We start from the raw sequence: 27,334 nt of genomic DNA on the forward strand, positions 1-27,334 counted from the left end.
CCCTTTGAAGTCAAATACAATTTTGCTTATTGAAAGTCGAACTATTAATTGTGAAGGTTGAGATACCCAGCTTGACAGGCAGTGCAAGTAATTAGCGTGTCAAGGTGGCTGAATTGCTGAGCTGGCTCTAAAATGTACTATTTGCCTTCTGTTGTGGGGAAAAAAATCCAGACTAGCTGAGCTCTGCCTCTGTGGTCATTTCCAATCATTTTAATGAGTATAGCCTGCAGCCAGAATACACTGGGAGAAACTCCACTGCGCTCTCATCTTTCCCTCCCTTTTCTCACACACTCTCTAATATACACACAACCACTTAGGAAGTAGTTCAAGAAACTCGGCACATGATTGACTTAGCAGATCCAATACTCAAACAGAAAAACAAACAAACAAACAAACAAACAAAAAAAACCTTATTTGTCTTTCTTGGCCCCGTTTCAAAATAGAAGGTAAGAAGCAATCCACCATGGTGTGTGTGTTAACCTTCAGGGTCCTGGGCCATAGTAATAGTAACAACATACCCTTACATACATAATAACGTACATATATTATTTATGTTTACCTATAACATCTCATTTAATCTTGTGAGATCAATATTATTTTCATTTTATAAAGGAGAAGTAAAGGGCTGTATTCAATATCATAAAGCCAATATACAGCAAAGCTTGCATTTGAACTTGGGCCACATAGAAGTCTAAGTTATTCTAAGTTACTGCTGCTTCACCAAATGATACAAGTGGATGCAAATCTTGACTCAAACATTAACTTGATGTGTCAGTTATCTACTGCTGGGTAAAAATAACCTGCAATTTGAGCAGGGCTCAGCAGGGATGGCTTGTCTCTGCCCCATGTGGTGTTCACCGAGGCAACTTGACTGAGGGCAGGAAGATCCGTTGTCAAGTTGACTCACCTGGCTGGCGGTTTGTGCTGGTTGACAGCCCAGGGTTCAGCCAAGGCTCTGGGTTGGAGGCCTCGGTTCCTCTCCATATGAGCCTCTCCACAGACTGCTTGCACTTTCTCATAGCATAGGTGCTAGGTTTCAAAAGCTGGCATTTCAAGAGAACAAGGCTGAAATGCATAGCATTTTTCTGACTTCAGAGTTACATATTGTTACTGCCACCACACTCTATTGCTGGAGGCTGTCACAAAGTCCCACCTGGGTTCAAGGGTAGGAGACATGACTCTACTTCTTGGTTGGTGGGGGAGTGGTAGTTTCTAGAAAAGCATGTGGGATAGAAGATATTTTTGTGACTTTCTCTGAAAAATAAAATCTGCCACACTTGCTATGTGGCCTTGAGCTAACCTCTCTAGATGAAAGTTTCCTCATTTGTAAAATAAAGAGATGGACTAGAAATAATGAATTCCAAATTTGGAATTGCGTCAGCAGCATCAGAGAAGCTTACTGACTGTTCTGAGTCATAGGCATCATTTGAGGCCCATGGAATCTGAATCTCCCAGAAGGGAACCCAGTTCATTGTATTTTGAATTAAGTCTCATGTATAACTAGTCCATGGGCTGACATTTGGGAACCATTGGACCATATAATCTTCAACATCTCTGCTGTAAAAATGTGTTGACTCTAGTATAAAAGGCAGGGTACTTAACGCATCCAGCCCCCAAAAAGGGGCTGCCCTCCATTTTAGCCACCTTTAAAGTGTATTTTATCTTTAGTCCTTTACCTAAGTGCCAAGAGAGCTTTATTTCTAAAACAGGTATTTTTCATTTGGGAAGGAATCTTGAAGGATTTCTGTATGTGTGTGTCTATATGTGCCTGTGTGCATGTTTTAATGTTTTTGAAACTTCTTGACCTATCAAATGGTATTGCAAGGAGCAAATAAAATAATAAGGGGCCAAGAAAAGTGACTTCCACATTGTAGATACTCAATATATGGCATTTATAGTTTTTGACAGAAAAGCATTACTTCAATTAATATTTGCAAATCCCCTTCTATAGCCCTTATTCTAGGTGCCATATGAGGGAAACCAAAGAGAAATCAGCAGAACAAAAGAAGTAAAACATAGGCATAAATATAAAGTGGTAGCATAAGAAAGGCACCATGGGTACCTTTGGGTACACCACAAGTGTAGTCAAATTACCTGTATGATGCCTCCATGCAAATATGTGGCTTCTGAGTCACGCTGTCACTTTCCAAAACTCTATAGGATAAAAGCCCATTTCTCCAAAATGTGGCGAAATTGTGTAGCAATAAGTGTCCAGAGGGAAAAACAAAGGTAGTCAGGATGTCAATAAATGTCCAGAGGGAAAAACAAAGGTAGTAAACTAATTCATGCAGTAAATATTTATTAAGCACCTACTATGTGCCAGGGAATTTTCTAGGTCACGGAGATATAACCTGTTTACTACTGCATATATTATACATCGCTTTGTTTTTTTTCTTTTACTCATAGGTTGCTTAGAAGTGGTTTTAGTGAGAATGTGCCGTGCCTTCAATCCATTAAACAACACTGTTCTGTTTGAAGGAAAATATGGAGGAATGCAAATGTTCAAAGCCCTAGGTAAGTTTACGTTTGATGATGAAACAACTTTATTAGCTACCATTAGTTTCTCCACTCAGATTGAAATTGGTAAATGAAATTCCTTGGTTCTTTAGTGTGAATTAGTATCTCACTATTCAAGCCTCCAATATTTCATCTAACAGATCTTATACTTGTGCATCCAAATATGAAAGGAAGCAGAGGACCCTGGACCTGTTGAGACTGGCCATGCTTCATTTGGAAATCAATGAAGACTATTTCTAAAAGATCTGGGATACATTATAGATCATTTTTTATAGGGTCAGCTTCTCTTTTACCTTCTAGCTAACTACTTCACAAAGTATATTGTGTAGCTCACAGGTGGGCCATGGGGTGACTTCTTACATTTTTAATGTAAATTCATAATCATTAGTTAAGATGCTTAAAAGAGGAAGCTCCCTCACTTGCTTCTCACTCCGAGAAGTGACTTTCTCACTGTTAATTCATGAAGTTCTGGGAGCACAGATAGAGTGGATATAGACCTGCCCAAAATGATCCCCCAGACCATTCTTGTGGGAGAGCATGGACGGAGTCATTCTCTGGAAGTGTTGTGTATCGTTTACATCTAGTCATCAGCGCATGGCATGGAAGAAAAGAATGTCAGCAAAGATGGGGTGATGCCAGGAAAGGTTTTAACGATTGACAATGCCATTTGTTCCATATCCTGCCCATGGACATCAAAGAAGGCCACTGGCCTTTCACCTCTTGTGCTGTTAGTTGATATGGTAGCCAACAGCAAGTCCATCGGGGCTGGCAGTGTTTCCCTTCTGCAGTTGATATACATTCCTGTCATCTCCAAGGCTAGATTTTCAAGAAAGAAGGATAAACCTTGGCAAGTAACTTGGGTATATTTCCAGCTTCATAAAATAAACATTTACCAAGGATCAGTGTAGGGATGAAGCATTATTTTGCCAAAATTCCCAGTGGCTAAGCAACTGACCTACAAATCATTCATTTAGAAGGTAAAAATAAATGAATGCTTGCTCCTCAATCAAATTTCCAGGGAAGTTACCAAATTGAAAGATACCTCATATCTGTTCTATAAGTTTTTAACATCTCAATTTGAGGCCCCTGGACACCCTACATTGCCAGGTTTAAGTGCCACAAAGACTGATAGCCTTTTGCCCCTTGTATCTAATGTTTTAGGTTTTCCATGAATGCTATCTTTATACAAAAGGATCCCCAAATCACTTATTTAATCTTTTTAATTGGAACTAATTTCAAACTTATACAATTAGATTCGGGTTATGTATTTCCAGTTGGATATTACGATGGGCACACACCATTTCCATCTGCCCCTCACTGGTAATGTTAACTTTCATTACCTGGTCAGGATGTTGCCTGCTTTCCTTATTCTATAATTACTACTAAATCACTTTTTATGGATAGAAACTTGGAAATATTTTGTCTATGTGCCTAGTATGCAAAACTTTAAATAACTTTGCGATTATGGGACTTTTCTTACTATTGCCCATTCTGTTCAAGTATTTTCACTTAATTTGCCTTCTTTTATAGGTTCTGATGACCTAGTGAATGAAGCATTTGACTTTGCAAAGAATTTGTGTTCCTTGCAGCTGACTGAGGAGGAGATTGCTTTGTTCTCATCTGCTGTTCTGATATCTCCAGGTAGGGAAGTCTGAGGTCTTTACCTGGTTTTTTTGTTTGTTTGTGTGTTTGTTTTTTAACCTGTTTTACTATCCTTCACATGGATTGTACCTACCTTAGCCAAGGTGCTCAAGAGAAAATTTAAAAGAAGTATATTTTCTTTAGCATACTTATGATGTTTTGGGACAATTCAAAGGAAAGTAGTAGCCTCAAGTTAATTTAAATGACCAATGTTGTTCCCACAACTAGAGTAGAGCATGTGGTAAGGGTCACTCTAGATTTGGATAAGCAAAATTATTCCTTAATAGGTAAATGAAAACTGATCATGGCCTGAGTTAAAACTGTGTTTTATTTTTATTTTAAAAATAAAACACTTAGGATATTGTATGTCAACTGCAATTGAACATTTTATTTAATTTTTTAAACATTATACTTCATATTTTTTAAGTGAAAATACCTTCGAGGCTTTGTAAATAATGTCTTATCAATAAGAGTTAAAAAGATAAATCTAATAAGTTTATGAAAAAATAAAACTAAAGTACAAATATCCAGTAAGGTGAGACTTAGTAGAAATACACTTGAATGAAAGATCCAGCATAGGATCTTTCTCCTGTTTAAATAGCTCTTTCATTGGCTTTTCCACCCAAATTAATGTCAGTGTACTCACTTTGTGCAAATGCTGGAAAACTCTGGCGTGGCAGTAGTATTCCAGTACAGGGTCTGTCACCGTTTACCTGTGTGACCTTAAACACTTGACCCCTCAGAGCCTCAGTTTTCTCATCTATAAAGTTAGAAAGCTGGGCTTCATAATAATAAAGACCTCGTCTAATTTTAAAATGCATTCAAAGAAGGTAATGCATTGACATTTATAGATCAAACAGAACAATAGCAATTGAAATTCTTTTTTTAAATATATGGCAGCTTGAAAATGTACAGAATTCTAATAAATACATTGTTCCTTCTTCAACCACAATGAGAATTCAGAGTCACTCACTCAGCTGTCTGTTCAGTTAGATTTTAGGTCAAGGGATAGCAGTGTTGTTGACAGTTCTCCACTGAAAGAGAGACACACTCCTGCTAATTTTTACTGTCAAGAGACTCATTCCTTCTATTACCCATTTATCTCTAGAGACTAGATCTCTTTTCTTATACCCTAACATATTTGTCAGTGAGTTGGAAGAAATCAGTCGTACCTATGATGGTACACTTTGACATGTCATTCTATATCTACCAATAATACCAGCTTCTACACTTTTTATCCATTAGGCTTTATTTATTCTTAAATCTTATGAAGATATTTTTCCATTGGCTTCTGTTTTTTTACTACATACTTTATCAAAAATGGAAATTTGTTATCATTTGGAGTGTTATTGCTAACAGTTTATTTTGTGGCTCTGTCTAAATACCAAGCTGTACCATTATTTTTTTGTTTTTTAACCCTAAAAAGTTTCCCATGCCTGGAAGCACAAATATAATGGAAGAAGTGGCAAGAAATATTTACTTCTGGCAGCAACCAAATGCCAAATAATTTTCCTCCTACTATTTTCTCACTACATTTAATTGTTCCCATTGAGTATAGTTCAATAGCATGCTAGTTCTAAGCCTGTGGGTCTATGATGAGGGATATGATTTCACTCTGTTTCCTGCTTGCTCAAAGGAAGTGTTACAAAATTCATTGTCCTCTTTAGGTATGTTTGTAGTGAATCAGTAAATTCCTAGCAGCAAATATTTAACACGTGATATAGCAAACCTAAACAATCCTTAAAGATAACTGCCCCAGAAGGAAGGCAACCTTGTTCTTTAGGAGTTAGGAATCAACTGAACTATGAACCTTTTTCTAGAAAGGATGTGCTGGGGCCATCAAATTCTGCTCAATTTGGAAGCACAATAATTTGTCTTACTGTACCTAGTGGGAATCTTCCAGCCCGGGTAGCAGACCTACAATCAGAGGCTTTAGCTACTCCAAATACCTTGTCACCCTGGCCTAGTGCCATATTTAAAAAGGGAGGGAAGATAGATTTCCAGACTATGTAGGCTCCATCTCATGCCAGACCCCACCCTTCCCCTAGGTTCTTGCCATAATGACCACTGTCTATTCAGCTCCAGATAGTTTAGGGAAACGAGAGGGAGGGACACTTAATTTATTCTGATTGACAATTGTCAACTGAAGGCTTTTGTGCTCACTTACGTAAGGGTTTGCTTAACTGTTGGCTAGACTTGTTCTTGCCCCGTCTAGTATTACAGAATTGAGTTTCTCTCCTGACCTGAACTGTATTCAGAAGGATCATATCCAAGTTCTTTTCCATGAGTATTTGTTCAGCATTTGGAGACTCTAGGTGCCTCTTCACTGAAGCTCCGACCTAAGGCATTGATGTTGGGCTGAATTTTGTCACCATGGTGTAAAAAGCTTCTAGGAAGAAAGGAAGGAAGGAAGGAGGGAGGGAGGAAAGGGGTGAAGGAAGAGAGAGAGGGAGGTCAGAAAAAAGAAAGGAAAGGAGGAAGAGAGGAAGGGATGGAGGGCTTATCCTATCAACCATTTAAAAATTCAATACAGAAAAAAATGACTCAGGATTAAATTTTTAAAATTAATTCACGTTTGTGCTGTATAAATGATAACATAGCACATAAAAGCGAAGGGGATCCTGAATACCAAACATATTCCTGTACAATAGGGTCTGTTCACTTCTATAATTCTTTCTTCATAAATCATTAACTTCCACTTTGAAAGAAAATCTCAGCATACATGCAGAAATAGAGATATAAATTGTCACAGACAATAATAAACATGTAGGAGTTTATTTAACCATCACATCCTTACCTCCATTCTGATTTCCTTGGTCACTGTATTGTGCATTCCTGTCATCATGGCATTGTTTATAAAATATTTATGTTTTCTATAAATAATTGCATGTCTTCAGAAGAAATTTAGAACTAATTTGAAATGGCTCTGAAGCTCAGCACTTGTAGATGTAGGTGAAATAAAACAAAGCCATGCTCCCTTCCCTTCTTACCCATTCTTTTCCTTTGTCAGACCGAGCCTGGCTGATAGAACCAAGGAAGGTCCAGAAGCTTCAGGAAAAGATTTATTTTGCACTTCAACATGTGATTCAGAAGAATCACCTGGATGATGAGACTTTGGCAAAGGTAGGTCCTCAGACCCCAGACCTACTGTCACTGAAAGAGTACAATGAGCAAAAGAGGGCTGGCTGCATAAAGCAAGGGACAGTTCTCAGAGCAACAATTTATAAAAGTTACCAAAAGCACGTAAATTTTGAGGTGTACATTTTAAAAGAGAGACTATAAATTATAACCGATTGAGGGGAGAATGATGTTCTTAGGGAAGGATGACAGATCTGAACCCCAGATAGAGGAAAACAAATCAAAGGAACTGAAAAACAAAAAGCTTGAAACAAGGAATCAAGTCTTCAGAATTCATATGTGACAAAAGAGGAGACTCTGTGCCACTTTAGGAGTCATGTCTGGGCAAAAGTTAGGAGGTAGATTTGTATTCAAAATAAGGGAGAACTATAAAATGATGAAGATTGCTGAACAGAGGGGTAGAGCACCATGGGAAGTAGTGAGCTCCCTGTCATTGGTCATATTCTAACAGATACTGCTTGGTTTCCCCTGGGGCATATTGTAAATGATAGTCCTACCCAGAGTAGAAAATTAGACTGATTCCTTATAAATTTCCCTTCAATTCTAATCTCTTCACTCAAGATTTGCCCTGGGGTTCTTTCAAAATGTATCTCAGGGGCAAAAATGCAAGAAACGTGCCACCCATTTCTTGATTCAGCTTAATTAAGAATAGGGAAGTTTGGGTGGCAGGTTAGCTCAATTGGTTAGAGTGTGGTGCTAATAACACCAAGGTTGCCGGTTCGATCCCCATGTGGACCACTGTGAGCTGCGCCCTCCTTAAAAAAAAAAAAAAAATAGTGATGTTTAAGAAGCGTACTGAGAAAAGTTGTTTACCAAAAAGAATGACAATAAAAAGAAGGAATTTTCTAATAATTGGTATTTAGCATTATTTTAGATCTTAAATTATCTCTGAATATATACATCTGTCTCTGTAATTATTCTGTAGCATATATGCATAAATACATCCAGTTAATTAATGTGAAAGGGTGGCCTTCCTGCATTTGGGATCTTCCAAAGACTTTGGTCCCTATATTTACCACACTGAAATTAAGGGCTTGGTAAAATGCAGAGTTAGACAAAAGGTGTTGCTATTGTGCTTAGGGATATCATCTGCTTGTCAGAAAACCCTGGTTTCATCATCTGTAAAATGAAGATTATAATTTCTTACTCCTATATAAATAGGTGTATTTTGAAGTTCAAATGAGATCTATAGACTGCATAAATTCTAATGCACTGTGACATTGGGATCATTACTGTCCTAGGAGAGTAAAACTCTCACCCTTATCCCATTTTCTACCTCCTGGTGTCCTGGTGCTGGTGATCTGAGGCATTTGAGGTAGAAAAGAAAAAGAAATTGAAGAAGAAAATATATTTAATGGCAAGAAAAATAATTAAAACACCAACTATAGGTCAGCTTAATTCTCCTTTCTTTATCTTTACTGGGAAAAGTACACAATTCAGTTATTTTTTTAATTAAGCTTTTTTTTAGTATACTTGACATATAACATTATATTAGTTTCAGATGTATAACATTATAATTTAGTATTTGTGTATCTTGCAAAATGGTCACCACAATAAGTCTAGTTAACATTCATTCAGTAATTTTCTTATAGAAAGAAAATGTTGCAAAGCTGGGGACCAGAGAAAGCATTAGAAGGGGTAATTTCTTGTATAAAATTCATTGGAGCCAGATGACAAAGCACTGTTTCCACAGATCATGTGTGGATATTGGATTTTTGTGTGGACCCTTCTTTGTAAGTCATTATTTTAATAGGATGCTATTTGAAATAATATGGAAGAACCATGAAACAGAATGAGAGTTGGACTCTCATTTATCCCAGCTCTGAACTGTGTGGCTTTGGGTAAGTCACTCCATTTGTCCAAGTCTCAGGTTCATCAACTGTCACGTGCTGGGGTGGAGACGATAAGGCTCTCGAATTCCTGACTGCTAGAATAGTTTAAGGACAACGGCGCCATTGACGTAAAGGGACACCCTCTCATCAAACCCACACTGTTCACAAGGAATAAATGTTTTACAAGTATTTAAATCCAAGAAAAACTATTCTACCCTGCCACAGATTCTTCTCATCTTTGAAGAAATGCCCCTTCTGCCTTCACGGAGCTCTTCTGTCTCCACATACCTCTGAAACAGTGATGACCATTCTTAATACATGATACTTATAGACTTCTCAAGGAGTCTGGCAAATGTTATGAAACCTGTCTCCAGAAAAATGCACACATACCCAACTATTGTATCGAAAGCAAGGGGTCAGGTTAAATCCCCAGTAGGTGAGGTAGATCTGTCCTCTGTGTACTGTACAAAGACTATTTATACTGCCAACCAGTTTGACCCTGAACAGGTGTAACAAACATCAGGTGAGAGGGGCAGGCCTCAGACACAGTCATTGGACCTGGTGCTGAAAGAATAGTCTCCAACACACTTCCTACATGCTCACCTTCTTAAATTAAAGTTCAAGTAGCTGCACCTTATATTTTGACCAAACTTGGACCAAGGGAGGGTTTGAAAATTCAGGAATTCTGTTTCCATTAACTAGAAGGTTTCAATCCCTATATATTAATCAGTTTGTTTGTTTGTTAGTTTGGGAAAAAAAAACAACATGCTATTAAAGAATCTAGTTTTCCTTTTCTTGTTAGCATAATGATAATATGTAGCTTATTTATAATAAACCATCAGAACCACTTTCTCACTGAGTGACCCTGGAAAAGTTACTTAACCTCTCTGTGCCTCAGCTCCCTCATTTGTAAAATGTGACTAAAGATAGTATCAATCTCCTACGGATATTTTGAGGACTAAATGAGATCAAATATAAGCAAGATGCATGGTTTACAATAGGTAGTATGTAAGTGCTGTTGACATAGTTGTTGTAGACAGAACAAATTTTATTTCAGCAGATAAATGTTTATCCAAGACATGGTAGATTTGAGTTAATCACCAAAGTATAAAAGCTATTTCAAAAGATGGAAGTCGGGGGAGGTGTTGAAGAGGTGGAGTATGACATTCTAAGTAATATGGGGGAAATGATATTGAGGTAAGAAAGTATAAGGTATATTCAAGCTATGAATAATAGATTTGGCTGGATCCTGAATTTGAGAAGCCAGATGACACTGGTCACTTTCACTAAAGCTCATGGAAAAAAATAATAGATATATATAATATACATATATATTTTTAAGCCCCATCTGACTAGGGCAGGCAGCCCATCTGTTCTCTGGGCTTTACTTTTCTTGTCTGGGAAATGAGTAGGTTGGACTGGATGGCCATTAAAGTCCCTTCAGCATAATATTCTTTGACTCAAAAAAGAGAAAAACAAAGGTTTCCTCTTAACATATTCTTTTGCCCTCCAGTGCTCAGTCCAGTGTGATAGTTTTAAGGACTCTTCAGATAGTTTTAAGGACTCTTATTATTTCTTTACAATGAGTGAAGAAACAGACCCCTTTCACCGTCTTGTAGATTCAAATTGGTACTCTGCGTTCTGTGTTTAGTCTAGGATGATATTCCAGCCCAAAGCTGAAAAGTATACTATGTTTATAAAGCCTGTGTCCAGGGTCAACATTCCCATCAGGCTTTCAAGTAGGGCTCTGTCACCTGGAGCTTTGGGTGCTGTGATGACTCACTCTGAGATGTGTACTTCTGGGGTGAGGACCACTGTGGGGATTTGGAAACTGTGATGTTCTTTCTCCACTTGGTTGAGATTAGCATGACCACTGATGTGGGAGGGGAAAAGGTGGCAGATAAAACAGTGAATGTTTGAACGATAAAGGCTTGTGACAATTCTGTTCTCTGGCCTGTGGGCTTCCTTATTACAAGTCACTAAATCTGCGGTTATTGTTGCCTGCCCAGAGGGGCAGAGAGTGGAAAGAAAAAGGGCCCACCCAGCTGTGGCTAGGCTGAGGCAGAGCACTCATGGCCAAGGACAAAGCATGGGTCTGCATGTCTTGCTCACATTCTGCCTGCAGGTGTCCATTTCCTGCCCTTTCTTAAGTGCAGCCTGTGGCAGGACCATAGCTGGAGCTTTCTTTGACATAGTCTTCTCCGGTCCAGCCCCTCCTGCTGTGTCTCCTGGATAGTTAAGAGTCGTAGGATATTGTTAAGTAGCATATTTATTTTTCCCAGCACTCCTGCAAATACATGCAGTATTCCTGGAGGTATGTTCTTGCCCAAAGCTGTACTGAGAAGTTTAAAACTAGCAAACTTCATAAAAACACACATATATCCAATGGGAAGGCAGGAAGAAGTCCTCGTATAACTCAGACCACAAAGCCCACTGACCTCACCATATGCAGAGACTAAAGGGAGAGTCATTTTTATATTGCCACAACTAGAACACTTCAGTGAGTGCCATGCCTTCAATTCACTTCTCAGAACAGTTTTCAGATGCTGATGCCTTGCCATGTGCTATAGATATTTCCTTTCCAGGAATCATTGGCTACACCACCCATGGGTGTTTTTAGACCCAGTTCTATGCTGATAAACCCCTTCTAATTCTTCCAGGATGTGGAGCAGTCTATGTGGAATTCTTTTGTGGAAGCTCAGAATCTCTGTCGGTCATCCCTTTTCTCCTATTCCTGGCTGGCCAGAAAGTTCTTACCTGGCCCCCACTGGGCTTTCTTTTCTATTATTATAGAAAATGTGATTCATTCAAGGAAAAAAAATAATAATACCATTATTATTCGCTTTTTCTATTATTAAAAAGTCAGTCTTTTAAAGCCCTTGCTGCCCATAAAGATACCCCACCGCATCTCTTCTTCCATAGGAATTAGCTTAAAGTTATGTCATGTTCATGAAAGTGCAATGGAGACCTTAGGGTTGCTATGAGAAGAGAATGCCCTGGCCAAGAAGAATGACTGCACCATGTGGTGACACATCTGTTCTTTTGAGGTTCATCTCCCCCTCAGATCTGGAAGGCTCCAGCCTTCCCAGGAAGAATTGTGATAAGTTAATCTGAGAGAGGTACAAGTCAACAGGTTTACTAACCTCTTAATTCCTAAGTGCATTTCTAGCATAACAATAACAAAACTGTATCATTAACATAGAGACAGAAGTTTGTCTTTCTGTTATAACAGTACCGAGTTACTAAATAAAAGCTTAAAAGTGAATGGACAAGTGAAATGGATATATTCAGCCTCACTTGTTGTGCCCTGGTTTTATCAATGCTTCTGAAGTTTCTCCCAGTTTGATCAAACCACTGTTGGTTTCCTGCGACAGGTTGGAGGTTACCTTGATGGCCTGGAAGCCCATATGAACAAGATCACTAGTTTTACCTTCTGCATCTTCCATTTTTCCAACCTCAAATGTACTAGTTGTAAAATTGTGGATTTTCTAATAAAAGTACCCTCTGGAAAGAGGCATGGGATTCTTATCTCTTCTCAAACAGCTGCTTTTTCTTCTTGTAGACCCCTGTAGGTATAAGCTAAAGCTTCCTTCTTATAAAAAATGCTCGTATAAGAAAGAGATGAGCGTGAAAATGCCTTTTTATAGACCCTCTGTCTCGTCCCGCTATGGGGATTATTTAAACAGGAAGAAATTTCATGATGATTTGAAATTGACTACCTCCTCCATCTCCAAGTGCTTCTGGATCACCTCCCCAGCTGTTTAAAAGTTGTTGAACCATTAACTACTGTTGAGGCTGCGCTGAGCTCCCTTTGAAATGGGGGTCCCCCAGCTGTAGTACATAATATTAATGAGCAATAAGTGACTGCCTGCTGCTTCCTCCACCAGGCCCTTCTGGGCTCTGACAAGTGCTACTGCTGCCTCTGCATGGCCTCCTGGCCCACCGTGCCTCCAGACGATGGATGCCCCTGTCAGCACTTCTATTTCCACAGCTGATTGAATGCCTTTAAATCAGCCTCTTCCAAGAGTACAGAGATTGAGGAAGCTCTTTGCCTTTCTCAGTGCTCTTTGTTCAGATGGTCCCAGTGCTCTTAAATACAAAGCGATTCTCACCATTCAGTCCATTCTACACATGAGCAACAGGGATGGGATCCAAATCCCACAGCAGAGGAAGAACAAGGTCCTGAACGAGATGCCTCTTAAACCCAGTTTTAGGCAGGAAAGAAGCAAGAGTCCATATTCCCTTTCCAAACCTGAACACATGGTTAAATTGTTCCAGTGCAACTGAGCAACTGTAGAAGGGTTTCAGTCCTCGCATACAGTTAATTTTCCACACCACCCCTTCTCTAGAGGAGCAGAAACATGCTTTAAGAATTGTAGTACCTAGGATTCTACTTTATGGGTCACAGTTTATTAAATCAGTAACTTACTTTAATTGCTATAAGAAAATGAAAATCAATATGATGTTGCTTTTTCATTTTAATAAAAGTAAATGGTTGATTTTGTATTCACACATGATCTACAGAGATTCAATTTTTGGTGGTTTCTTGCCCTATGTTTCATTTGGCTAAACCAGCGTGGCCTTGACTATGTATTTCTCTCCTTGAGGGAAGCATTATGTGGGAATGGAAGCATGACACCTAACGCGTATATTGCCACTATGTACCAGGCACTGATATAGACAATTTATGTTGGCTTATTTAACCCTCACAAGAACCCTCTCAGATAGGAACTACCATAATTGCCATCTGACAGATAAGAAAGCTGAGAGGTTAAGTGACTTGCCCAAGATCACACAGCTATAAATAGCAGATCCAGCATTCAAACCCAGGCAATTTCACAGCCTATATATACATATTTTTTTATCACTGGGCTAATCCTCTCTGCATACGTAGTATTTGTGTGTCCTAGGGAACTCAGGAATTTCATTACTTGTCCCTCACCCAGCTAATAGAACTAAGGACATGGAACCTTCCCTTTCTAGCTATAACTTCCTTGCCTGCCTCCTGAAAAGGAGTTAACTTTACTCTCGGCTACTAGGACTGTTTCAAATATGATGAAGAATTCACTTCTCAATTTTGAAAACCAGCTGTAAATTCGTAAGATGTGAACCTCTGGAACAGGGTTTCTCAAACTTTATTTCATGGATCCACTACATCAGTATCTGCAAAGGATGATTGTTTCAAATATGGAGGCTGAGCTCCACCTACACTTACTGAAACAGAATCCCTAGGAGTAGAGCCCAGTTATCTGCCTTTGTAGGAAGCACCCCGTGATTCTTACGCACACTGAAGATTGACACACATTCTGGAGTTGCATGTGGAAGTTTCAGGAGCTCTGCACCTCATCAATTCAACTGCAGATAATTAGAGAAAGCTTTCAAAGCCTCTCTGCATTCAATAGCTATTTCGGGGAGAATTGAAATGTGTAAGAAGTGTTCTGAAGTTGTTGTAGTCCCCTTCTGTGTGACCCAGCTGGTTAAGAGAGCTTGAGTAATTTCCCAAGGAACACGAGCTAAGTGGATACTTTAACATTCTTTACCTATGACAATATAGAAAAGACACAGTTTTCCACCCTGGACCCAAAGAGAATCTTTCACAAGAGGATTCTGATCATCTTTCCTTTTTGCTTAAAAGCCTTAGAAAGACCTTAACGTAGTAGACTGAGACCTTGTATAATCTGGCCACGTCCACCTCTTCCAGCTTTATCCTTGAACATGCTCACCCACTGCTCCAGTGCTTTAGTTCTTCTGGTGCCTCAAGCACCACGGATTCTTTGCATGGGATCCTGGGACATATTATGCAACCCCTGCCCCAGCATCTAGTAGTTGGCTCTCACCCTTCCTTCAGAGCCCAGCCCCAATGGCACTTTCTCAGGTAAGCCTTCCCTGACCTGCCAGAAGTCAGAATGTCCTGTTATCTACCACCTCTCCTAGCCCCATTTCTCTATAGCACTCACCACAGTTTTTCAGTCTGGTAACTTCATTCACATCTGCCTTCCCAAGTAGATTTTAAGCAAGAACCATCCTGTTTGTGCCTTCCGGTGTGTAGCAGAGTGCCTACTACAAGTTTAAGTCACTCGTAATGTTGAACAGAAAGTCTTCATTCTCAGTCTAAAATTTAATAGCCATTCTATAGACAAAGATCCCACATTTTTTATTTCTAGTTCTATCAGTAAATAGTAGAAATGGAAAGTCTGAACACCAAACTTCTTTATTTGTTCTAAATTCCTTTAATGAAAATGTCAATAACTCTAATCCTAATGCTAATTTTAAATTGCTCGTAGTATGGCTATATAGTCATCAGTTGTTAAAAGGAAAGTTAATGAAAGAGTGGAACTTTCTGATTTTGAAAAACCGCAAAGTAACTAATTATCTGTTTCCTCTTTTACTTCCAAAGCTGAAATGTTTTCTTATTAAATAGGGTTGGGAGCACAGTGAACCTAATTGGTGATTAGATGGGTTTTATTAAATTTTATGTTATCACTTTCAAGTGGACCTTTGGTCAGTTATGTGAACTATCAAGCTTATCTTTTGTAAAACTATTCTCTATATGAGACCATATTCCCACAGTAATTGGATCACAATGACATTTGGGTTTAAGCTAATTTTGACACTGATGGATTCTAAGTGTCCCTAAATTATAAGTATGTTAAAAAGCTAGATTTATTCGTCTCCTAAAACCTATATAGCATTCAGCAAACTGGACATTTTCAATTATTATAAAACACTGTCTTCAGTATTTTAACTCAAAATTACATCCTACATGATACATATATATCAAAACCTAGCAGTTATAGGTGCATATTCTCCCACAAGTTTTTAAAACACCTCCCTAAGGGAGCTAAGTGCCAGTGACCTCCCAGATTTTATGTTGATTAAATATGTTTCATTTTGTGCATTACAGCAGAAAAGGATTAGAGAGATAACACGCAGGCTAGTGAGCTTGACAGCAAAGCATTCCAGATAATTATTAATTATACTTCATACAGTTTAGATTATACCTTCCTAAGCCTAAAAATTTAATATTCACATCATGAAAAATTCGTGGGAAATAATAGATGATAATATTATCTAACAGTTGTGTTTCATGCTTGCAGTATTTTTAACACTTTTGTATGAATTACCTCACTCAGTCCACACAACAGCCCAATGATGTAGGTACTGTGACTAAGCCCCTTTTGCAAATGAGAAAACTGAAACATAGTGTATGTCACAGCCACGCAGCCACTTAGCCATTTTGGAACCAGAATTCCAACTCAGTCAGCCTGCCTGCCGAGCACCCACTCCTGACGATTAAACTAGACTACCTCCCATACATACTTTATTTAAGAACAATGAATCAGGAGGCTTGGTCTGGCTTTCTTTCTCTTTATTTTCCCTTTAGAGGATGGGGGGTGGGGGGGTGCAGGTGAGCATTTTGTTTTGTTTTGTTTTGTTTTGTTCTAAAGGAAAAGCTGAAAGTGAGCCTTCTTTCTTTCTGAACATCTTTTTCCAAAGCCATTTCCCTTCATCTGGGGCCAGGAAGGACACTGATTCAGAAGACAGAGCACTAATGAGCTTCCTCCTTTGTCTCCTTCCCTGTCCCTCCATTCTGCAGTTAATAGCCAAGATACCAACCATCACGGCAGTTTGCAACTTGCACGGGGAGAAGCTGCAGGTATTTAAGCAATCGCATCCAGACATAGTGAATACACTCTTTCCTCCGTTATACAAGGAGCTCTTTAATCCTGACTGTGCCACCGTCTGCAAATGAAGGCAACGACAGAACTGTCTCATAGTCATGGAATGCATCACCATTAAGACAAAAGCAATGTGCTCATGAAGACTTAAGGAAAATGTCACTACTGCAACATTAGGAATGTCCTGCACTTAATAGAATTATTTTTCACCGCTACAGTTTGAAGAATGTAAATATGCACCTGAGTGGGGCTCTTTTGTTTGTTTGTTTTTGAAACGACCATAAATATACAAATATAGGACACTGGGTGTTATCTTTTTTTTTTTTTAATTTTATTCGGGTATGTTTTGGGAGACAACTGTTTATAGAATTTTATTGTAGATATATACGAGAACAGAGCGGTACTTTACATGATTACTTTTCCTGTTGATTATTCAAATATAATTTAAGAAAATTCCACTTACTAGGCTTACCTATTTCTATGTTTTTAGGTAGTTGATGCATGTATAAATTTGTAGCTATCTTGGAAAGCACTGTGCATGTATGTAATAAGTATATAATATCTGAGAATATTATATATGACGATTACTTATACATGTACATGCACTGTGGTTTAAAATACCATACCTACTAGCAAAGGAGGTTCAGTCAGGCTCTCTTGATTATTTACCTTCTGTGTTATATGTTACTTTTATGTTAGACAATCAGGATTTTGTTTGCCCAGCCAGAGTTGTCATTTGTAGTCAATGGTGGGACAGTACCAATTCAGAAATAAGTCTACAAAGGAATAATTATAATGCACGGCCTCTGTATAAAAACTTTTTTTTTTTTTTTTTTTTGTAATCAATGACATCAAAGCCTTGTCAAGATGGTACATACTGGGGGGAAAAATATAAATATTTGGAGCCATTTTCCTGTTTTAAGAATTAGGCCACAGATAATAAATAATATTGTAGAGTCCAGAACTTTTTTGACCAAACAATAGACATTTCCTGTTTTTCACCAGGACATATCAAACACTTTTGCTTTGGATTTCAGGTTGTGAAAGAAACTTGCTTTTGGTGCTTATTGTGTCTTCAACAGAGAAATACAGTCTGTAGATTACGACCACCAGCAATTTTTTCTAATAAAATTAAAGAGTAAATCAGAACCCAGGGTCCTAATGCCATTTCATGTAAACATTTCCTCTCTAACCATATTTATTTTTTTGGCAAAGAGGAGGTAAGGTAGAAGGAATATACAAAGTAAAGTAGTGGTTCTTTATATTCATGCTCTTTAATAAGTTTGTTAGAAAAAATCAGCAATAAAGGGGGAGGCAGAACTTTATATCTCCTTCTAGTCAGGAGCCTCTAAATTTTTTAAACTCCAAAATGCTATATTATAAAAATACAGCAAAAACTTGACAGATTAGAAAAAAATGATCTGAGTTATTCTAGGGAACTAATATACCCCAAAGCCAAAACTATTTCCTATGCAGTTTGAAATCACATTATCCATCTAGGCTAGGATTGTTTTTTAGCAACTTTTAAAAGTACAGAATGCAAGAGGTGAAATCACGATTAGAGAATTTAGACTTTCTAGTACAAGTTGTCACTTCTCCACCTGCTTTTCCATCAAATTGATCATCAGAAAAGCATAAATCCCAAGGAATTTGTTCTGCCTGTGTTCTGGAGGCCTTACACCTTTGGTCTTATCTGATCCAAAATAAGATGCATAAAAAAGAAGCCAGAGGAGAGCTTTGTATATAAGACAATGAAAATTATGATCTCCTGTAAGTGTAGTCCAGCCACCAACTCATGAAGACTTGCCCTTTTCTCCTTGTCAAACACACACACACGCACATCTGCTTTGTAAAGTTTCCACCAGTGGAAGCTTTGATCTTTTTGTAATCTCTTATGCTCTCCTGAAGTTACATAGTTGACAGCCATCTATCTCCATGATGCCACAGAGCTCCTCATTGATGATTAAACAGTAGTGCTAGTCTTTTCTTTTAGAAAACAGCATTACCCCATCTCATGATTGATGCATTCCAAATCAGTGGGGAAAACCAAAAAGGCTTTAAAATAATGAATCTCTTTCTCAACTACTGTTATATTCAATTAATTTAACTACATTGAACCAAATTACCTTCAGTGTCTAAGAAGACAGCTGTAGACTGCTTATTATGCTGCTACAGGGACTCAATTCTTTTTGGTGTAAATGTCACTCCTGCTAGCTCTTTGTATAAAGAATTAATTCCAAGAGTCATATTTCCTTCTAATGGAAAGATTACTTTACTGATTGCTAGGAAAACAGGGTAATGGAAGGCACTCAATTAAACCTAGCCGTTTCCAAATGCAATGTATGTTTTATGATTGGCTTGTGATAGGCGATGTTTAATGTGTCTACTTGGTGTTTCCCTTTGAGCTTTGAACTTATGTCAAACTTTGTTTTCATTGTTCTGTTGGCCTAGTGTTTTCCATTGTCAGCCTGTAATTCTTGCTCAGTTGCAAAGGGAATCATTTGTTTCCTCCAATTTACCTTAGAGGATTTAAATTGGCTCAATTGATAAAGTAGCTGAGAATTTTTTCCTCCCTTTTCCCATGGGTGATGTAGGAAAAAGATTGTTCCCCACATTTGCCTCAGGAGGTACTGGATTTGAATTTGTGTCATTTCCACTAGCGCAAGTGCTTAATTGGGATGGCATGAACCTTTTGAAGCAAGGGTACAGGAAACAGTGAGCGACGAAACCAAAACAAAACAGGGAAACCAGTACACGTTCAGCTCACTTCAGTTGAGAAAAGAGATTTCCATTTTTCATCACAGTTGCCAAATCAGTCCCTTAAAAAGAGAACCAAGTCACAGTTTCAAGGGTAACAATGCACCTTTAAAAGCTGTCCTTGGAACATCTCCTGTGACTTCATCTCAAGGTATTTTGAAATGTTGGTACGGACAACTTTTTTTTAACACATGCAATCTTTGTCCCCTTCCACATGAACACTCACAAATGTTCATAACACATTCATGATAAAGTGTGCACTGGAAGAAAGAACCCATGATCTGTACTTTTCATGCTTCGTAAATGACAATCACTGCTTGATGCAGATGTTGCACTGTACCCTCTCAGGGATGTTTCACTGGAAAAAAAAAAGGTACATCAAGAAGGAAAAAAAAAAAAAAAAACAGGAAAATGACAACAAAATGTAAATGACATACATTAAGTAGCCAATAAGAGAACCTTTCTGACAAGGCTTTCAGACCAATGAGCAGTAACTTCATGTTGTAAACTGAATTTACTTTTACTATTTAGACTAGCTGACAAGTTGTTCACAAGTCAGGACAACTCAGTCTCATTTTCTAAAATCCGCTAAGAGCCAAATAATCCAGCTGCTCCATTTGTAGGAATATATCTCTCCCAGTGAACCCAAGCTTCCTTTACAAATCCTGAGCAAGGAAAATACAGAAAGCTCAGTGGCATTAGATAAACCTGACAAGGGAGATGAAGCTGTACCTGTGGTCTGTAAAAGCAAAGGCAAATTTTAGAAGGAATATAGCAGGAAAAGGGATTCCAAATCCAGCTTAACATCTCACATAGACCCCTACTGTCTGTCCATCGGGTCATCTTTGTGTCCCTTTTTCTGCAACTCTTTTGTCCCCCAAAGACTCCAAGCTGAGGGTGGAGATGTACTCTACAAATATACCCTTTCTGGATTTCCCTTGTTTTAATACTGTCTTCAAGGCACTGATTAGGTAAAAACAGAGAACATAATGGTCTCTTGGGTAATTAGACTGCTTTGATCGAATCTAAAAGACCCCAAATCGTAGTGAGCTCTGAATATTAATAAGAGGTGCCAAGGAGGCATCAGTACATTTTCTATCATAGCTGCCTTGTTCAACACATAACTTCACAGCAGTCAAGCTAAACTGTTTGTAGAAAATCATGCACATGGATAGTCAACACACGCTCACTCTACACTCCTACGTGTACCAGGCTTAAATGCAAAAACAATTCTTGTGTCCCAAGGACAACCTAAAATTCAACCCGTTTTTTGTTTTGTTTTTCAAAAGTGTCAGAGGCAAATGATGTCAGTTTTGTTCCATGTTCTTTGTTTTCATTTATTATAGAAGCAAGAAAAATTCTATGGCTATTGGAAATTAGAAGAAATAATTTTTTTTCCTGAATCGTTTTTCTCTATAAACTTGTTTCCAAGTTAGTACAACTGACAATAAATTCAGGCAAAGGTATCTGTGTCCTGACAGAACCACCATTGAATAGAACAGCAATAATTTTAAAGTGTGCATTATTAGTGAAATTTTGCACAAAGTCTTCTGTATAAAGAAGAAAAAGCCCACCATCTGCTTTAGATGAAGTGGTATTTGATTTTCTATCTCTAACTGCTAGTAAAAGCAGCAACCGAACATGGGGGTCTCTAGACAAGAGTTGACAAACATTTTAGGGTGGGGGGCAGACCAGGGGCTGTCTCAGGACCAGAGGTACATATTCATTTAAAGCAAGGGTTAAAAATCAAAAAGCTGAAAAGGGCCAGGGAGTTGATGCAAATGAGTGAAGCAGTCCAAGTGGAGAGCTGGCAAGGAAATGCCCCATCTGAAAAGGGCCATCCAACAGTCCGCTAAAGCTGAAGAGTGGCTAAAGCTTCTGAATCTCATAAAATCTCTTGACTTGTAAATGATGTCAGTTGGTTCAAAGCTTTAGTGCAGCCCAAACAAATACATCTCTGAGCAGAAGACGGCTCACAATTTGCAACCTCTGGTTTAAAGCAAAGTCGAATTAAGGGGCCTGTTTGGCTGGAGAAGTCTGACCAGATACAACTCTGAATGATATTAGAGTTGGGGTAGGTGTGGGGGAGTGGAAATCTTGCCCTTCTGATATTCAATTTGGTCTCCATATTTGACTATCACTACTAGAGGACACAGTAAGAGGTCAGCAGACAGTCTAAAAATGAAAACGATTCAATTTAATGATGACGTTTAAAAGACATTTCTATTTGTCTTGCTCAAACTCCTAGCTTCCTAGAGTCAGGTGGCTAGATTTCTTGCCACCTTTTTCCGAAAGTCAAATGCATGATTTTATGCTTTCAAGTCTCAACGTGTTTCTTTCAGGGTGTGGCTTCAATATCTGCGACTAGTTTTTATTTTCCCTTGGTTGTATCTAAAGAAGTTATTCTAGAGTCATGATAATGTAGTCCTCCATTGACCTGAAGTGTGGGACCATGGATTCCTATGCAGCAGATGGGGGTTGTCTGTTTGTGCACTTTTTTCCTAAGCTGCTGAATGTCCTCCAAAGTGAATTGGCCATAGTGATCTTAGCGTCCTGCATGACCTCCAGTGGATCAGAAAAAGCAGCTCAGTGATTGTTCTCATGTCCAGAAATAAAGCACAAGGTTACCAGAATTGAATTAACCCAGTTGAGGGAAGTGTGGGGCAACTGCACCCCGCTGGGCAGCATGATCCTTACATTAACCCCTACCCTCTGGCAGTGGCTGATGGAGAGCATTTGCGTGCCTCTGTCACGGCCACATGCGGACACGCTAGGTATGTCTGAAAAGCTACAGATCCCACATCCACGCACAGTACCGTCTGCTTCATCTAATTAACACATATGTGTACAAGAATGAAAACCACACCCACAGAAAACCGAGTATGTATTGTAGAAATGTAGAGGAAAAATAAAAATATTTTTTCAAATGTAATTACTTTTAATATATGCTTGTGGAAGGTCTAATACGATGTATGCTGTCTCTGTAATTTTTGTTGTAAATAACTGGAGACAGTGAATACACTGATTTTTCTATGTCTCTGTTTAAGCATAAGACTTTGTAACAATTTTTTTAGATGGGGGAAAACCAACAAAGAGCAAATATGTACTTGCTTCCTTTCTGCGTGTATTGTACTTCTCAGAAACTGGTTGTAACAGTTTAAGCATTTTGACGGGTCATTGGTGTTAAGTGTATGCTTCTTTGTGTAATACAGCTGAGAAAGGGACAGGGCTGTCAATTAAATCTGCTCCAAAGAGTTTGTATTGAAGATTGGCCTAAGACCTGCAAACTTTACCTGAACTAGACAATACGAAAAAGGAAAGTTAAAAAAAAAAAAAGAGAGAGAGAAATGTTGCCTGAGTAAGTCATCTTTCCTTGTAACAATGGCTTTGTCTAAATCCTCTCTGCATGAAATAGCTTAAGGAAAACAAACTCTGCTTTCTGATGAACAAAATATTTTTGTACACCTTTATTTCTTATTAATAACTGAGGTCAGACTACTCATTCGCTGAAGCCATAACTGACCTTCACCAAATAAATGCTGTAAAGAACCTGGGGGAGGGTCGAGGAGAGACTGAGAGGGAGGAAAATCGAAGGTGTCATGAGCTGTAACAACACAGGCAGGAGCAAGTCTGATGAAACTGATGCTTTTCCTGCATCCCAAATATGACTTTAAAAGGCTAGTATTTTATGATGATCAATTTATAATAATAATAATAAAAGATATTTAGATTTAAATGAGACTTTCCAGTATTTTTGAAATCCCTGACAGTGCTTCCTTGCTTTTAGGATTGAGAGAAATGATTTTCGTATACTTCCAGCTTTCAGAGATTTAATGTTTTTACCTTAGCTGCAGCCTACAAGTGTAAAGTGAAGAGCGACGCTGAGTCCTCCAGTGGTTGAGACCATGGACTGTCTGGGGCTTGGCTGTACCTACCAGCCATGCCTGCATCCTGAGGGCCCGTGTGTGAGTGTGCAGTTGGCATCTATAACTAGCATGCACATCATTGTTGGAAACGCACAGAAGTTGCATTGCGAAAAGTATGTAAAATAAAAGTATTCACTCTAAAAAGCATAATAATTATACTTTTTTAAAAAAAAATAATGCCTTCTATAGTCACCATTGATTTTCCTGGAGCTTAATTACATTATCACCATGCATTATGATTGCCCTGTAGAGGCAAAAGGCAAACTACAAATAAACCCAGTGACATCTATAGTTTTAAAATCTACCATTTTCTGATCTCTCTCTCCTTGTTTAATATATAAACCCTAATTTCTGTGTATGTGAGTAAAACTGCAGCCTGAGTCATTTAGGAAGTAAGCATTGAGGTTTTTGGGTTTTTTTAATTATAAATATACTAGAATAAAACAGCACTCCCTAACAATTAAAAAAAAGAGTTTTATATTACTTTAGAATGTAATAGGTTTTTGTCCTTATTTTATGTCCTGTAAATTATTAGTTGAATACTGTTAGCGTTCCCTGATAATGCACACATGATTTCTGAATGTTTTCTGTAAATGACAATCAATGTTTATGAAGTTCCCTCCTTTAATGCTGAACAAAATTAAAAGAAGAAAAAAAAAATCCTGCCTAATTGTTTTCTTTTCCCCCTCAGGGAACAAGGAGGGGATGAAAAAGATAGGTAGATTTGGCTTTGAAATACATTATCCCATGGGTTCTTACTTATACAGTTGCCCCTTTTCCAGTAAATAATGGGATTTCTTTTTTGTCCTCATGGACCTGGCCTGAGTTAGAAATGCTCATTGAGAAAAGAACCCGACTTCATGCTAGCTCACCAAGTTCCAATTAAAATGAGAGCAACATCTTCCAAAGATAATAGCTCTCCTTTTCTAGAGCTTTCATAAAAGGAAGCACCAGCTAGCAGATCCATAGCAACTCTTCTGCAAACACTTAGCTAAAATAAGTTGCAGCAGGTTTGAAATGGGTGTGACAACCCCTGCATCTGATGAAAACTTGCAGGTAATAATTAATTATTAAATCTCTAGGTCTGATTTTTTTTTTTTAACGAAGCATTACCGAGCAGCTCCACCACCAAAATCAATGCTCACCAGCATATGAATGTTCTGAATCTTATTTAAACCTGTAGTAGGAAACAATTAAGGAAAATCACAGAATCACAGTGATGTTGATACAAAGGCAGAACTAAGAGAGATCGAAGATTTTTCAGGTGCTTGGAAGTTGTTGTAGGTTGGGGTCCCTAGAGATGAAATGAATAGAGTGTAAAGCAAAATTAAACAGATTTTAAAACTGAAAGCACTAACCCATATGACAGGATGAGCCTCAGAAACCTTACCCTTCTGTAAAGTTTTTCCCAACTTCAGTCTTTGGAAACTGTGAAACACAGTATGTTTCGAGCAACATCTCTACTCCAGACATCCAGATCTCATGTGGCCCTTTTCAGAGAACTGTGCTGATCTTTCTGTGAAAGCACTCTTAATGTTCCTTGGTTTCTAATTGGGTCTCCAAATCACCAGTAAGAGGCAGGAAATATGTTATCACCACCTATCCTGGGCTCATGTCATTTGTCACCAACCATTGATCACAGAAGTTTTTACTATAAAATCATCTAAAGTTTTTTGGCTTTTGTTTTTGGTTTTTCAGAAACCTAGATCTAGGCAGCATTGAAACACAAGATGAAATTTACCATTTTAAAATTCAGGTTGGACCATTTTAGAAGACAGCCATTAACCTCTGAGAGCATTACCAAAAATTATGAATGAAACCCTTTTTGTGCCCAAAGCTTTGTTCTGTTCACAGATCCTCTTCTTTCAGAGTGAGAACTGGCAAAATGCTCCCATAACCACACCAGGCTAATGTGCATATGGAATTTCAGGTATCAAGGAAGTAGATGTGGTTTGGCCCCATATTTCAAGTGGCAGCAGCTCCTTGACACAATTAAAGAAGTGTTAGAAGTGAAGTGAACCGTCTAATGCCATCTTGGTAGGGGAGTATCTCACATTACCAAGCCACCATGCTATAAAAGTTTTCTCTCATTGTTTTCTGAACTTGAACTTGCTAAGCTTAACTAGTTGAATAAATATTATTCTAAGAGACGATAAAATTCTTGACAGCTGTGTCTCACAGATCTTTAAATCTCCCAAGTTGATGGAGCAGGGCATGACACACTGTAAGCACTCAACTACAAGTATTGAAATCCATTCTCCTTCTGTAATTTGAACTGCTCAACTATCTATTTACTGTAACTTCACTGGTTTTGCCCTGGAGCAAATCACCCTCTAGCAGAGGCACCAGACACAGACATGCTTTTTACCAGAAGCAGTGACGGGGGAATGGCAGCCTGTTGGCAAAGGGCATTGAAAGAATGCTCTTTCCCTTCCTTTCTCCAAAGATTTAACCAAAGACAATAAGAGAAGGAATCAGAGTAGCTATTAGAGGTTAGACATACCTTCCCAGATTTTCACAGAAGACTCAGCTGGCCAAGAAACAAAAAACAGAGAGACCACAAAGCCTACTTTGTAAAACAAATTGGACATAACAGCCTGGTTCCAGGGATTAAGACCAACATATCTATTGGGTGGGACACATCTGTTTATGTGATCAACACATAAAAATTAGGGAGAAGATAGTCGACAACCAGACAAGTTTCCTCCTCTCCATAGGGTACATTCCAGTGATATTTTGTAATTTTCCACCCATTTAATGAGAAGATAACACTCCAAATTGATTTCAAGAAAATATAGGTATACTTTGAATATCTATATCTGTGAACTGACAATCCACAGATCACACAACTTGTTCCTAATGCAAAGGAAAAGGTTCAAAGCAGCATCAGAAAATACAAGGCAGAAGAAGGAGGGGGTTGGGGGGCTGGGTGAAAAGGTGAAGGGATTAAGAAATACAAATTGTTAATTACAAAATAGTCATGGGAATGTAAAGTATAACATAGAGAATATAGTCAGTAATGTTGCAACAACTATATATATATAGTGCCAGGTGGGTAGTAGACTAATCAGAGCATCACTGCATAAATTATATAAATGTCTAACCACTATGCTGTACACCTGAAACTAATATAAAATAATATTAAATGTCAGCTCTAACTAAAAAAAGTAAATAATTATTTTTAAAAATTAAAAAATAATACAAAGCTGAGGGACAAGATAATGTCAATTGAAGAAAGATGCAAGAGGCATTTGAGAGGTAAGTGTATTAAGTGGGAATTCTGGGATTCAAACATGGCTAGCCAATCCCAAACACCCCTCACCCTCCCAGGCACTTTTCCCATGGATCAAATGCCTCACTTATGTATTCAAAGATGAACTAAGAGAATTTACACTTTCTCATCTAAAAATATTTAATCGGGAGGATGGAGAAGGGGACTAACAATTCCTTGACTGCTCCAAGCAGCAGAAGAAACTTACCAAATGGCTGGGAAGTTCTACCTGAGCTGTGATATCCATACTGACCTACCACTTAGTATCACCTCGATTTTGTCAACGTTCTTCACTGTAATTTCCATCCTCATCCCACATTACCTATAAGACCTGTAGTTATCTAACACGTGCGGGTAAAATGCCATTTGAATTTTCCCGAGGAAAGACAAAACATTATTTTTAAGATGCATGGAGCTGACTGAGCATTAGCAGTAGGAGAATGGGGAAAGCAAAGTCAGGAAAGACTTCCCAAAATAAATAGTAACTCTCATGACCCGCTGTCTGCAGAAACCTTCCCTCCTCAAACTCTACATTCATAGTGTTGGCCCAGCAGTTCTTGATCTTTACACGCT

The 27,334-nt window shown here is 38.3% G+C and overlaps 1 protein-coding gene across 2 annotated transcripts in view; it reads left to right on the top strand.

Annotated features, from left to right (window-relative positions):
• Window positions 1-19,968, top strand: part of RORB (RAR related orphan receptor B) — a 183,225-nt gene extending 163,257 nt beyond the window's left edge. The window contains exons 7-10 of one of the 2 annotated variants that reach the window (XM_019736709.2): window positions 2,407-2,514; window positions 4,048-4,158; window positions 7,169-7,281; window positions 16,726-19,968. In XM_019736709.2, coding sequence (XP_019592268.1) covers window positions 2,407-2,514; window positions 4,048-4,158; window positions 7,169-7,281; window positions 16,726-16,881 — 488 coding nt within the window. In that variant the 3' untranslated portion in view covers window positions 16,882-19,968. The remainder of the gene's footprint in view (window positions 1-2,406; window positions 2,515-4,047; window positions 4,159-7,168; window positions 7,282-16,725) is intronic. The other variant, XM_074330568.1, reaches the window with a different exon arrangement.
• The last annotated feature ends 7,366 nt before the right edge of the window (window positions 19,969-27,334 follow it).

The sequence above is a fragment of the Rhinolophus sinicus genome, linkage group LG04 (genome assembly GCF_036562045.2).
Source record: "Rhinolophus sinicus isolate RSC01 linkage group LG04, ASM3656204v1, whole genome shotgun sequence".
In the NCBI taxonomy this organism is placed as follows: Eukaryota; Metazoa; Chordata; class Mammalia; order Chiroptera; family Rhinolophidae; genus Rhinolophus; species Rhinolophus sinicus.